This window comes from Anguilla anguilla, chromosome 1, assembly GCF_013347855.1.
Source record: "Anguilla anguilla isolate fAngAng1 chromosome 1, fAngAng1.pri, whole genome shotgun sequence".
In the NCBI taxonomy this organism is placed as follows: Eukaryota; Metazoa; Chordata; class Actinopteri; order Anguilliformes; family Anguillidae; genus Anguilla; species Anguilla anguilla.
In genome coordinates, this window is record NC_049201.1 from 69925592 (window position 1) to 69939649 (window position 14058).

General features: G+C 51.5%; 1 protein-coding gene across 1 annotated transcript in view; it reads right to left on the reverse strand.

Moving 5' to 3' along the window:
• Positions 1 to 363: 363 nt before the first annotated feature.
• The window catches only part of LOC118236528 (histone-lysine N-methyltransferase ASH1L-like), a 42229-nt gene continuing 28534 nt past the window's right edge, over positions 364 to 14058 (reverse strand). Inside the window, exons 12-26 of the mRNA XM_035434988.1 lie at positions 13754 to 13862; positions 12754 to 12915; positions 12277 to 12347; positions 11917 to 12101; positions 11514 to 11666; positions 10877 to 10931; positions 9237 to 9369; positions 8390 to 8647; positions 7325 to 7411; positions 7126 to 7216; positions 6558 to 6696; positions 6194 to 6366; positions 4589 to 4755; positions 3460 to 3904; positions 364 to 3071 (exon numbers count right to left, since the gene is read on the reverse strand). Of these exons, the coding sequence (XP_035290879.1) occupies positions 2980 to 3071; positions 3460 to 3904; positions 4589 to 4755; positions 6194 to 6366; positions 6558 to 6696; positions 7126 to 7216; positions 7325 to 7411; positions 8390 to 8647; positions 9237 to 9369; positions 10877 to 10931; positions 11514 to 11666; positions 11917 to 12101; positions 12277 to 12347; positions 12754 to 12915; positions 13754 to 13862 (2320 nt within the window). The 3' untranslated portion in view covers positions 364 to 2979. The remainder of the gene's footprint in view (positions 3072 to 3459; positions 3905 to 4588; positions 4756 to 6193; positions 6367 to 6557; positions 6697 to 7125; positions 7217 to 7324; positions 7412 to 8389; positions 8648 to 9236; positions 9370 to 10876; positions 10932 to 11513; positions 11667 to 11916; positions 12102 to 12276; positions 12348 to 12753; positions 12916 to 13753; positions 13863 to 14058) is intronic.

Below are 14058 nucleotides of genomic sequence, written 5' to 3' on the forward strand. Positions count from 1 at the left end.
CTATGCATAATTCATTGCAGCTTCTTCATGAATACTGATGAGAGGGGATATAAATTATTTTTTTTATTCATAAGCAAAGTAGATCAGATAGCTGATAGATGAATATTTGAATCTTAGATTACTTGCATTTTATCCATAATCAGAAATGCTGTATTTTTAGTGGACACCACTTTGGTACAATCAGTCATATTGCACATGCTTTCTGGTGGACAGGGAAGACCCTGAATATTACCATGTGTGTGGAAAACAGTACATTGTTTTATATACTAAGACTGACACTTTTGTTTCTGTATGCATTCAAAATATGCCCTAACATTAAATGCTCTCTGTACGAATGAATATCATTGAACAACACAAAAGATGTTTCTTTGAAAAAAATCTGTTTAATATTTTACACGGTTTCCATAGAGAGAAGTAGAATTATGCATTTACTGATGTTTCAGTTCTATAATAATATTAGTAAGGAAAATGATAAGCAATGTTACACATTACATCAAATGTAAAATCTGGAGTAACTCTTGTTTTTAAATCAGTATTTTATTCATTTTTTACAAAGATCAAAATTCAAAACCACATTTTTTGGGCGATAAATTATTTTTTTTTTGTTTTTATTTTTCCTAAAAGTAAATTATTAGCAGCATTTGTGTAGCAAAAACTCAGACACATTGCTTTCATGCAAACTAGATAAATAATCCTAATAACCATAATCATATTTGCAATGATAATAATCATGATAATCATCATCTATTTGCAATAATGTAGTGCTTTTTATAAAATAAAATAAAAACTAATAAACATATAAAACAAAATTAAAAACAAAACAGCATCGTTGTGACTTTAGAATCATAATTACAAACGTTGAACCGGAGAGGAAGAGAATTGGACAAACAGAACAACCACAACTCAATGTCTGCCCGGAAGTCCATTTACAATAGCCAACATTTTGCGATTGTCTAACAAAAAAAAAAAAACAAAAACATTTTTAAAATCAAAACAAAAAAATGTTTAAATGAAAAAAAAAAAAAGAAGAATCACAAAACACACACTCACACACACAAAAAAATACAAGAGCCGCGTTTATAACCGTTTTCACAAAACTGGATTCTGTTTTTTTTTTTTTTTAAAAAGAACACATGAAACAAAAAACAATCTTTACCAGGAACTATATTAAGTTGACAGGATTTTATTTCGTTTTTCTGTCACCTTTGAAAATATTAAATTTTTACGTTGGTCTGTTTTTTTAGTGTTCAACACTTTGCAGCAAAATAGAGAACCGTTTTTTCTGTCCTGCTAATAATTAGTAATAATTACAATATCTGCTTTGTCTGTGTCGCTGAGCTGTCCTGTGCCTCCTCATCTCGATACAATTCATAGATATGCAACGCGATTTCAATTCCCGCACCTCAATCACTGCTAATAGTGCTTGTTGCATTTCATAAAAACGCGCTTTCCCAGCTTAAAACACGACGATAATAAGGGAAGAAATAATAATAATAATAATAATAATAATAGTTTTTAATACATGTAGGGCTCCATAGGTGGGGTCCTGTACAATACAATAGAAACAAATTCCATATTTGAGATATTGCTTTTCGAGACTAAGCTCACTTCATTCCAGTCTATGTACAGCTTGGCACTTTACTGCTCCTTCTCTTCATTTTGTCAGTTTCTCAGTCTGTGGGCCCATCTCCGCGGGACGGCTCCGCTCAGTCAGCCCGTCGCCGTGTCCCGTCCGGGGACACATCCGTTTAAAATCTCATCACAGTTTTCTGAAACATTCCTGTCGGGGCGACGAGACTCACAAACGAACGACAATCTGAACCAGACCTCAAAAAACGCCCCCACCGCCTCCTTCCCTCCCCGTCCACTCACACTGTGTCGTGATGAGAGAGACAGACGAAGTGCATTTCACCATTTCTCACAATGGCGTTAACGGGTTAGCGACCCGGCAGAAGCACGCGTCCCGTGTTCTGCCTGTTCACGAGAGGCCCCCACACTGGAGTCCCAGAGCGTAACCGTTCCCCCCACCCTCCCTCCCTCCATCACCCCTTTTAAGGAAGCGGAGCTGCAGTTCCGACTGTCTCCAGGTGGGGGAGCTCAGCAGAGCACGCTCCGGCTCAGGCCTCCGAAGAGCTACTCTGTGCCACCGTTCTGAGCTTAGGCTGACCGAACGGCAAATAAAACAACCGCTGCATCAACGAACCAAAAAACTGCCTTCCCTTCTAGTTTTCTGTGTATGTGTGTATCTGTGTAAGTATGTGCAAGTATGTACTTTTAAGTATGTAATTATGTGTATGTATAAGTATGTACAAGTATGTGTATGTGTGTTTATGTATATAAGTGTGTGTGTGTGTGTCTCTTCTCAAGCTTTACTATATTTCAGGAAACACAAATGACATGTATAACAGTAAAGCACGAAAGGCTACCAAAGTTCATTCTCTTTTTTCTCAACAGAGCGCGCCCGATACCAGCGTCTCTCCCACACTGTCAATCAAACGTCTGTCCGTCTGTCCGTCCAGGGTGTGTCGCGCCGTCCTCAGGCAGGTCGTCCTCTCGCTCCCGAGTTCCGATTCCCGCCCTCTTTTAGTGTGTCCACTTCAGCGTGTGTAGTGTTGCTCGTTCCAGCAGGGGGACACGTTCGTCTCAAATGTTTTTTTCTTTAATGACACACGGCCTCCTCCTCCACTATTCACGCACTGTGTGTGTGTGTGTCTGTCTGTCTGTCCGCTCACCATGCGCACTGTCCCTCTGTCTGTCACTGGTCTCCTTCAGAGAAAGAGACGGGAGGGAAGGAAAGATGCGTGGAGAGGAGGAGAGAAGGGCGTGCCCCACGCTGTCTCTCTCTCTTTCTCTCTCTCTCTCTCTCTCTCGCTCCCTCTGTCTCTTGCATATGTTCTCTTACTTCGTTTCTCCGCCTCTCTGGCACCCCTCGAGAAGGAGGGCGAAGGACGAGTGGATTACGAGGTGAGGCTGGTGACATCACTTCCTGCCAACAAAGTCACCCAATCCCAGCGTCCGTCTGCGCAGTCGCCGCCCAGATCCCTCCTCCAACAGGTACGTCACATCGATGACTGAAAGACAGTTAAGATATAGCAGCATTAACCCCAGAGTGATCTAAAGGCCGCAATTGTCCTCACAATCCTCTGGGCACATTGCACCCCTTTCCCTCTGCATGAAGGGCAGGGCTGCCCAACTCTGCTCCTGGAGGTCTACCGTCCTGCAGGTTTTCACTCCAACCCTAACAAAGCACACCTCACTCAACAGCTCTTGACAAGCTGCTAATTAGTATAGTCAGGTGCGCCAAATTGGGGATGTAATGAAAACCTACAGGATGGTAGATCTCCAGGAACAGGGCTGGGCAGCCCTTGGTGTAGAGGGCCCCAATCCCCCTCCTCCTGCCCTCAAACCCCGCCCCTTTCCCTGATTCTGCGCATCTCTAGCTCCCCCTGCTGGTCTCACCGTTCTTGCTGGGAGTTTGCTGCAGCAGGTTGAGGAGGATCTTGTTCAGCCTGTCCCGCTGCGCCTCCCTCCTCCCCACCTCCGAGTGATGAGAGGAGGAGGAAGAGGAGGAGGAGGAGGGGACCTCCAGGCCCTCGGCCCGCTCCGGCTCGCCCTCCTCCTCGTCCTCGGCCCCCCGGTCCGTGGGGGTCTGTGGCGGGACGGGAGGCTGGGGCAGGAGGGGCGGGGGCTCTCCCGGGACGATGTCCATGTCCGCCTCCCCGCCCCCCTCCTCGCTGTCCAGCTGGGACGCCCCCGCCCCGTCGCACAGGCGGGGGTCGCCGGGGGAGGAGTCGTCCTCGCACGCCCCCCCGCCCAGCCCGTCCTTGCACACCAGCTTGGGCCGCTCGCTCTTCCAGGAGGAGCGCCCCCCGTTCCTCTTGTAGTTGTCCGGGACGTAGTGAGGCTGGGGGAGCAAGCGCAACCACCGTTAGCTCCCAAATTTACCACTGAGCACAGTCACAGAGATAATGCTACTCACTTCCTTTCCTGCTGCAAGAAACACAAACAACATCATTCCCAATTCAACACACATTACATTCCATTCCATTATGGTGCATAAAAGACCAAGACATACATCAGGGATAATAAAAAGTATGTCACCTCCTACAGTAGCAATCATAAAGAGATGAAAGAGAAATAAGGCGCTAAATGAGTGTATTCAGAGCATGATGCCCATCATAAATACCTCTCTTCCTAATAAAGTTCTTCAAATCAGTGCAGTACACTGCATTCACAAACACACACACACACACTCTCAAACACACACACGCACTCACACGCACTCACACACGCACACGCACACACACTCACACGCACACACACTTACACACACACGCACACACATACACACACACACACACACACACGCACTCACACACACGCACACACACGCACACATACACGCACACACACACATACACACACACACACACGCACACACACGCACACACACACACACACACACACACACACACACACACGCACACACACGCACACACACACACACACACACGCACACACGCACGCACACACGCACACACACACACACACACTCACACACACACACACACACACTCCCCAGCCTTACAGAGAAGTCCCTCTTGGGGGCCAGCCTCTTGGGGAAGTGGTTGAAGGCGAAGGGCTTGGTGCAGACGGGGTAGCGGTTGCGATGGATCTTGTAGAAGAGGTGCGCGGACTTGTCCAGGCGGTAGTCGCAGATGTACACGTCCTGCTCCTTCACACCCTTGGGCCGGCCTGCGGGGAGGGAGGGGCCTCGTGCGTCAGTCACCTCTCATGCACAGGCGATCATAGTAACAATAAAATACTTATAATAAGCTGTTTCCAATAAAATGTCAAAAAGACATCAAAAACAAAGCACAAACAGTGTAAACATTCAAGTATAAAAACAGGAGAGTCCAGTGGTTTTTGAGAATGGAGAGTATGAGAGTGTGTATGAGAATTAGGGACAGTGTGTCAAGTCTCACCCTTGCAGTAGGGATAGAGGTCGTGTGTGTGAGGGTTAGGGAGAATTCTCAGCCTTGCAGAAGATTTAGAAGTAGTGTGTGTGAGGGCTATGGACAGTGTGTGAAGTGCCACCCGTGCTGTAGGTGTAGAGGTTGTGTGTGTGAGTTGGTGAGGGTTAGAAACCATATATGAAGTCTCACACCGTTGCAGTAGGTGTACAGGTGGTGTATGAGAGGAGGTGAAGGTTAGGGACTGTGTGTGAAGTCTCACCCTTGCAGTAGGTGTAGAGGTTGTGTATGTGAGTTGGCGAGGGTTAGGGACAGTGTACAAAGTCCCACCCTTGCAGTAGGTGTAGAGGTTGAGTATGAGAGTTGGTTGAGGGTTAGGGACAGTGTATAAAGTCTCACCCTTGCAGTAGGTGTAGAGGTTGAGTATGAGAGTTGGTTGAGGGTTAGGGACAGTGTATAAAGTCTCACCCTTGCAGTAGGTGTAGAGGTTGAGTATGAGAGTTGGCGAGGGTTAGGGACAGTGTATAAAGTCCCACCCTTGCAGTAGGTGTAGAGGTTGCGTATGAAGGTTGGTTAAGGGTTAGGGACAGTGTATAAAGTCTCACCCTTGCAGTAGGTGTAGAGATCGAGTATGAGAGTTGGTTGAGGGTTAGGGACAGTGTATAAAGTCTCACCCTTGCAGTAGGTGTAGAGGTCGAGTATGAGAGTTGGCGAGGGTTAGGGACAGTGTATAAAGTCTCACCCTTGCAGTAGGTGTAGAGGTTGAGTATGAGTTGGTTGAGGGTTAGGGACAGTGTATAAAGTCTCACCCTTACAGTAGGTGTAGAGGTTGAGTATGAGAGTTGGTTGAGGGTTAGGGACGGTGTATAAAGTCTCACCCTTGCAGTAGGTGTAGAGGTTGAGTATGAGAGTTGGTTGAGGGTTAGGGACGGTGTATAAAGTCTCACCCTTGCAGTAGGTGTAGAGGTTGAGTATGAGAGTTGGTTGAGGGTTAGGGACGGTGTATAAAGTCTCACCCTTGCAGTAGGTGTAGAGGTCGAGTATGAGAGTTGGCGAGGGTTAGGGACGGTGTATAAAGTCTCACCCTTGCAGTAGGTGTAGAGGTTGAGTATGAGTTGGTTGAGGGTTAGGGACAGTGTATAAAGTCTGACCCTTGCAGTAGGTGTAGAGGTCGAGTATGAGAGTTGGTTGAGGGTTAGGGACGGTGTATAAAGTCTCACCCTTGCAGTAGGTGTAGAGGTCGAGGACGCAGCACATTCCCACCACGGCCTCCAGCGGGATGATCTCGTAGAGCGGCACGCGGAACAGCTCGTTGTGGTAGAACCTCCGCGAGGGGGAATGGTGGGTCTCGTGGGGCCGGAAGTAGTGGTGCCCGAAAGCAAAGCGCTCACCCCTGCAGCGGGACAGAGCGGGGAGACGGGGGGCGGGGACAGAATGACAGATTCAGAAGGAGCTCAGGTGCACCTAGCTTTTCAACAGGAGCACAACTGCCAAAGTCACTTCACTTGGCAGTCAAAATTCATGGACTGAAAGCTGAAAACAACCCCCAGTGCATCTCCAAAGCCCCTCCCTCTTTGCCCTCACTTGTCGCTCTTCCAGAGCTTCTCGATGCGGAAGATGTCCAGTTTGTCTCGGTTGACGTGGGACAGGAGGCGGTACGACTGCCTGACCGGCTGCCCGTCTGGGGTCCGCCGGCTGTCCCTCATCAGGTACACGCAGTCTCCTGCGCACAGATGAGCACAGTCACCAACACAGCTAACACTCACGCAGATTAGCACAGTCACCAACACAGCTAACACTCACGCAGATGAGCACAGTCACCAATACAGCTAACACTCACGCAGATGAGCACAGTCACCAACACAGCGAACACTCACGCAGATGAGCACAGTCACCAACACAGCTAACACTCACGCAGATGAGCATAGTCACCAACACAGCTAACACTCACGCAGATGAGCACAGTCACCAACACAGCTAACACTCACGCAGATGAGCATAGTCACCAACACAGCTAACACTCACACAGATGAGCACAGAATTAAATCCCCCACACTCCTCTGGTTTTGTGCATTGTAATGCGTGTGACCTTTGACCTGTTGGACCCCCGCTGTGTAAGAGCAGCTCCCTTGGGGGTACAGGCCCTGCTTACCCTGGTGCAGCAGCAGGTCGTCCCGCAGCAGGCAGATGTAGTAGATGGAGCCGGACGAGGCGTAGCTGGGCTGGGGCAGCATGGGGACCTCCTGAGGGCAAACACACACACACACACAGTTACACACACACACACACACAAGCGCATGCTCACACATAGGTGGGGTATAGGTGGGGCACGGGCGAGGGGGCAGACTCACCCTGTCCACCGGCCGCGGGTCACACTGCTCACACAGGTAGTGCTCCACATCAGCCTTCAGCCGCATGCAGTCACAGTGCTGCCACACCTGCGGGGGAGGGGGACCGTCACCAACAGACCACACCCTGCTGTCCTAACTCACAATGCTCTCCTGTCCTAACTCACACAGTGCTCTCCTGTCCTAACTCACACAGTGCACTCCTGTCCTAACTCACACAGTGCACTCCTGTCCTAACTCACACAGTGCTCTCCTGTCCTAACGCACACAGTACACTCCTGTCCTAACTCACACAGTGCACTCCTGTCCTAACTCACACAGTGCACTCCTGTCCTAACTCAAACAGTGCACTCCTGTCCTAACTCACACAGTGCACTCCTGTCCTAACTCACACAGTGCACTCCTGTCCTAACTCACACAGTGCACTCCTGTCCTAACTCACAATGCTCTCCTGTCCTAACTCACACAGTGCACTCCTGTCCTAACACAGTGCTCTCCTGTCCTAACTCACACAGTGCTCTCCTGTCCTAACTCACACAGTGCTCTCCTGTCCTAACTCACACAGTGCACTCCTGTCCTAACTCACACAGGGCACTCCTGTCCTAACTCACACAGTGCACTCCTGTCCTAACTCAAACAGTGCACTCCTGTCCTAACTCAAACAGTGCACTCCTGTCCTAACTCACACACTGGGGCATTCCTGTTATGTTGGGTGTTTTTTGAGTTAATGGAGGTTAGGCAGTAGGCAGAGGGTAGAAGTTAAACACTGAATAGTATAAGGACTACACTAACAGATCTAACATCTATACATAAACATGCCACTATTGAGCATTAACCAGCACCACAAATTAATATCACTCTCTCTCCATCCTGCTGGTTTATCCCTTTCTCTCTCCTAGCCTGGTCTCTCTTTCTTTCTCTCCCTCTCTCTCTCTCCCTCCCCCTCTCTCTCTCTCCCCTCCCCTCCCTCCCTCTCTCCCTCCCTCCCTCCCTCCCTCCCTCCCTCACTCCCTCCCCCCCTCCCTCACTCCCTCCCCTCTCTCGCCCTCCCTCCTCCCCCCCGCTCACCATGCACTTCTCGCACTGGATCATCAGGCCCTCGTCCTTGTACATGCCGCAGATGCAGCGGATGACGTCGTCGTCCTTGTCGTGGTGCGGGTGCTGCTGGGCGTGGTCGCGCTCCAGCGAGTCGGAGCTGTCGGCCTCGCTGGCCGTCTCGCCCATGATCTCGTCGATCTGCACGGCGGCCTCGTGCCGCGCCCCGTAGTACGCCTTGCGCAGGCGGCACACGTCCCGCCCCACCGGCGACTTGCGCCCGTAGTACTTCTGCAGGGGGGGAGGGGGGGGCGGGGTGAGGGGCACGCTCAGAAGGGCACGTCCGGGGTGAGGGTCACATGGTCACACGCGGTGGGAAATGACACACTCCCACACAGGATGTGTGAATATCCAACAGACTTTCTGTGGCACTAATTCTGTGTCACTTTCAACACGTTTTGCGTCACAGGTACTACTTCTGTGTTACAATTAATATACAATCTGCGTGTTACAAAGGGAGGCTTTTTAACACAGCCTGTGTTGAAAGTAGTAATGTGCTGTCCTTAACTTGACATGGAGGTGTGCTAAAAAATGACAAGTTATGTGCTGTTTACAACATCTGTTTTGAGAGTACATGGCCTACATTCAGAGCTCCATTTGTGGAGATACAGAGTAATGTATGTGGATACAGAAGACCATCTCCATGGGACACCACAGAGTTCCTCACACCTGGGCAACTACACTGACAGTTCTTCCCTTAGATTACAAGAGTCACGAACACTTAAACAAAAAGGCACACCAATAGAAGCCATTGACCTCTTGTTTATAACCAGAAGCACTGACTTGTCAGCACATGGGCGTGAGCCCCACACAGACCCACCTCCGCGTTGCGGAACACTTTGAGCATGTCGGTGTCGAAGGCCTCCACGGTCTTGTAGTGCCCGGTCAGGATCTGCTTCTCGATGGTGCTCAGGTCCAGCGGGTCGGACACCTTCTCATAGTACTGCGTGTTCCTGAGGGACACAGAGCCAAACACCGACTCACACCGAGAGTCACACAATGACTCAGACACACACCGAGAGTCACACAATGACTCAGACACACACTGAGTGACACACAATGACTCAGACACACACCGAGAGCCACACAATGACTCAGACTCACACTGGGTGACACACAATGACTCAGACACACACCGAGAGTCACACAATGACTCAGACACACACTGAGTGACACACAATGACTCGGACACACACCGAGAGTCACACAATGACTCAGACACACACCGAGAGTCACACAATGACTCAGACACACACTGAGTGACACACAATGACTCGGACACACACCGAGTGACACACAATGACTCAGACACACACCGAGAGTCACACAATGACTCAGACACACACTGAGAGTCACACAATGACTCAGACACACACTGAGAGTCACACAATGACTCAGACACACACTGAGAGTCACACAATGACTCAGACACACACTGAGAGTCACACAATGACTCAGACACACACTCATCATTCAAACCGACTGCCTCCGTGTGCAGCTACTCCTGCCCTCAGCTGAGTGTATCTCTACTCGCTCACCATTCAAACTGGATATTATTTTTGTTTATGAGTCTGTTCATGACTATTTCCTATTCAATGTTTTTTTTCGGTCTGAGTAGCAGCCTTGTGTAATGGGTCCCAGGTGACAGGTGGATGGGTTGACTGATTGCTGCATTGATCCATCGTATTCAGATGAATCACATACAGTGGAAAAGGAACCACAGAAGAGGTAAAATCCCCTTAAAAGCTTTTACGCAGCACCGCTATTGTGCCTCACGTAGTGACTTTCAAACAAATGAAACCTCACAGTTCTGACAGGTGGGTCTCATGATCGGCCAGCAGGGGGCGCCGGCGGAGTGCACTGCACTCACTCCGGCGAAACGCGCCGCGATCGTGATGAGCGAGCGATGCCACGGCGCGAGCGGCCCTTTCCCCTCCGCCGAGCGTTCATGAGGGATTCCCCTCCACCGTCTCCCGAACGCGAGCGTGAAGCGGCCCGCTTGTTTACCGCACGGGCGGGGCGGGGTGGGATGGGGCGGGACGGGACGGGGGGGAGCGAAGGGCAGCGGGGATCGATGGGCTGCTCTTTACTCTCAGGAGGCAGATCCGAGCGCTGAGGAGGAGCTCAGAGCAGTGCTGTGTGAGGCAGGCCAGCGGCAGCAGCGCCACAGACAGGGACACACTCACACATCGGCACTGCAGCACACAGCACACGCACCAGGCCTAATGCCTCACACACGCACCAGGCCTAATGCCCAACGCACACACCAGGCCTAATGCCCAACACACGCACCAGGCCTAATGCCTCACACACACACCAGGCCTAATGCCTCACACACGCACCAGGCCTAATGCCTCACACACGCACCAGGCCTAATGCCCAACGCACACACCAGGCCTAATGCCTAACACACGCACCAGGCCTTATGCCTAACACACTGACACACCCCCCCTGACTCACCGCTTCCTGGAGGGCAGAGTGAGGAGGGGGGCAGCGAGGGTCTGACTGGCTGAGTCTGGAGAGAGAGAGAGAGAGAGAGAGAGGGAGAGAGAGAGGTGTGGAGGACAGGTTAATCACATGGATAGACCAGCGTGACTATTACAGAACTGAACAGACTCAAGTGGTTGAATAAGACAGTCAAACACATGGGGTTGAGTAGCCCAGCACACAGACTCGTGGGGTTGAGTAAGACAGCACACAGACTCATGGGGTTGAGTAGCCCAGCACACAGACTCGTTGGGTTGAGTAAGACAGCACACAGACTTGTTATGGGTTGAGTAAGACAGCACACAGACTCATGGGGTTGAGTAGCCCAGCACACAGACTCATGGGGTTGAGTAGCCCAGCACACAGACTCATGGGGTTGAGTAGCCCAGCACACAGACTCGTTGGGTTGAGTAAGACAGCACACAGACTTGTTATGGGTTGAGTAAGACAGCACACAGACTCATGGGGTTGAGTAGCCCAGCACACAGACTCATGGGGTTGAGTAGCCCAGCACACAGACTCATGGGGTTGAGTAGCCCAGCACACAGACTCATGGGGTTGAGTAGGACAGCACACAGACTCATGGGGTTGAGTAGCCCAGCACACAGACCTTTGTAGCTGATGATCATGTCGCAGATCTCCTTGAAGATGTGGGCGAGGCGGGCGGTGCGCGTGACCTCCATGTTCTCCTCGGCGGCGGCCAGTCTGCGCGTGCGCACCGAGCGCGACGTCTGCAGCGCTGAGAACTGCGTCAGGAACACGTCTGCAGCACGCAACGCACATCAGCTCACAGACAAACCTCCTCATGCAAGCACACACAGACACACACATGAACATGCACACACACGCATGCACACGCACACGCACACACACTGACACTCACACACACACGCACACACACACTCACATGCACACACGCATGCACACGCACACGCACACACACATATACATACACACACGCACACACTCACACACACACACACGCCTGCACACACACACACACACACGCAAACCTGATTTGATGTTTCCGTCGTCTCGGATGACTCCGCCCCAGCGGCTGTAGAGAGAGAGGCTGCTGCCCTCCCTCTCCCGCTCTCTCTCTCGCTCCCTCTCTCCATCCCTCTTCAGCTGCTCCTGCTTCTCCCTCATCTTCTCCCAGTTCCTCACCAGGAAGACGCTGTGCTTCAGCACAAAGTTCCTGAGAGAGGAGAGAGAGGTAGGCAGGGAGAGGTAGAGACAGGAAGGCAGGGAGAGAGATAGGGAGATAGGAAGGGAGAGAGAGGAAGAAAGGGAGCGTCATTCCCCGCCCTCCTATTGCACCCCCCACCCCCCACCCCCCGCCCCCCCCCCCCCCAAACAGGCCCTCACTCTACCTCTCTCTGTTAGACATGGGCTTCATGTGCAGGTGGGGGCAGAACTTCCCGCTGTCACTCGACTCTTCCTCCTGTCAGGGAAAGCACAGGCAGGCTTCAGCTGGTATCAGCCAACACTCACACTTACTTCATTTTAGATTTCACTGATGAGACTCAAAGCAAACCACAAGAGCATTTACTAATGCAGCTTCATCATTACAGTTCTCTTGGTTACTGATTTAATAAGCCTTAACAGTTCACAGTTTACTGTTGAAGATACAGGTGCAGAGAGAGAGAAAATGAAGTTAAACAATGAAAGAAGCCCCCACACACAGCACTGTGTATCTACTGTAGAACTTAATCAGTTTTTAATGTGCCCCCGCTGCCAGCACGCCAGTCTGGGGGGTTCGTAACGAGGCCCAGCACTGGGCCCTCCCCACCCTGGAGAACCGCAAACGCTCAGCAGTGCAGGGCCGGGCCTGATCATGTGACCATTACCCGTTTCTTCAGCTGGTGCTTGGACTTGCGCTTCTCTTTGAGTCTGCCCGGCCGGCGAGCCCCGCCCCCGGCTCCGCCCCCCTTCCCAGGCAGCCCGTTGACCCGCTGGCTCTTCCCCCCGATGATCCCCCGGCAGCTCTCCGAGCCGCACTTACACACTTGCTGCGCGGAGAGAGGGAGGGAGGGAGGGAGGGAGGGAGGGAGGGAACGGGGGATGAGAGATAGAGGGATTTGAGAGCAGAGATGGAAAGAGAGGGAGGGAGGAAGAGAGGGAGGGAAGGTGGATGAGAGACAGGGGAATTGAGAGTGGAAATGGGAGGAGAGAGAGGGAAGGGAGAGAAAAAGGAGAGGGGGATGAGAGATAAGAGGAGTTGAGAGTGGAGATGGGAGGAGGAGAGAGGGAGGGAGGGAGAACAGAAGGGAGAGGGGGATGAGAGACAGGAGAGTTGAGAGTGGAGATGGAAGGAGAAGAGAGGGAGGGAGAACAGAAGGGAGAGGGGGATGAGAGACAGGAGAGTTGAGAGTGGAGATGGGAGGAGGAGAAAGGGAATGAGGGAAGGGGAGTTGAGAGAGGAGATGGGAGGAGAGAGGGAGTGAGGGAGGGAGAGTTGAGAGAGGAGATGGGAGGAGGAGAGAGGGAGTGAGGGAGGGGGAGTTGAGAGAGGAGATGGGTGGAGGAGAGAGGGAGTGAGGGAGGGGGAGTTGAGAGAGGAGATGGGAGGAGAGAGGGAGTGAGGGAGGGGGAGTTGAGAGAGGAGATGGGAAGAGGAGAGAGGAAGTGAGGGAGAGTTGAGAGAGGGGATGGGAGGAGGAGAGAGGGAGTGAGGGAGGGGGAGTTGAGAGAGGAGAAGGGAGGAGGAGAGAGGGAGTGAGGGAGGGGGAGTTGAGAGAGGAGAAGGGAGGAGGAGAGAGGGAGTGAGTTGCAGCTGCAGTTTGGGGAAGCGACTGGTCACACAGGCAGGAGAGCGTCTCTGTGAGCTGGAGGGGGCGCTGGTCTCACCTGCTTCTCTGTGTTGAAGGAGTGGAAGTTGTAGTCGTAGGTGAGCTCCGTGCCGCTGTCCATGTCCTTCAGGGCGAACAGGCCGATCCGGTACACCCCGTTCACCGACCTGCCAGGGCAGATCCACCGTCCCATTAAACCGAGCACGCTCAGTTCACCCCGACTGAGAATGTGCGTCAGCCAGTGGAGCTTAACTGCACTGGTGCGTATTGGCAGTTTACACAGCTGAATGTCAGTTCATTGTCAGTTTCTGATCTTCTGCCCTGAGAGTGGGTGACTATTTGAGTGTAGCAGCACAGATTCAT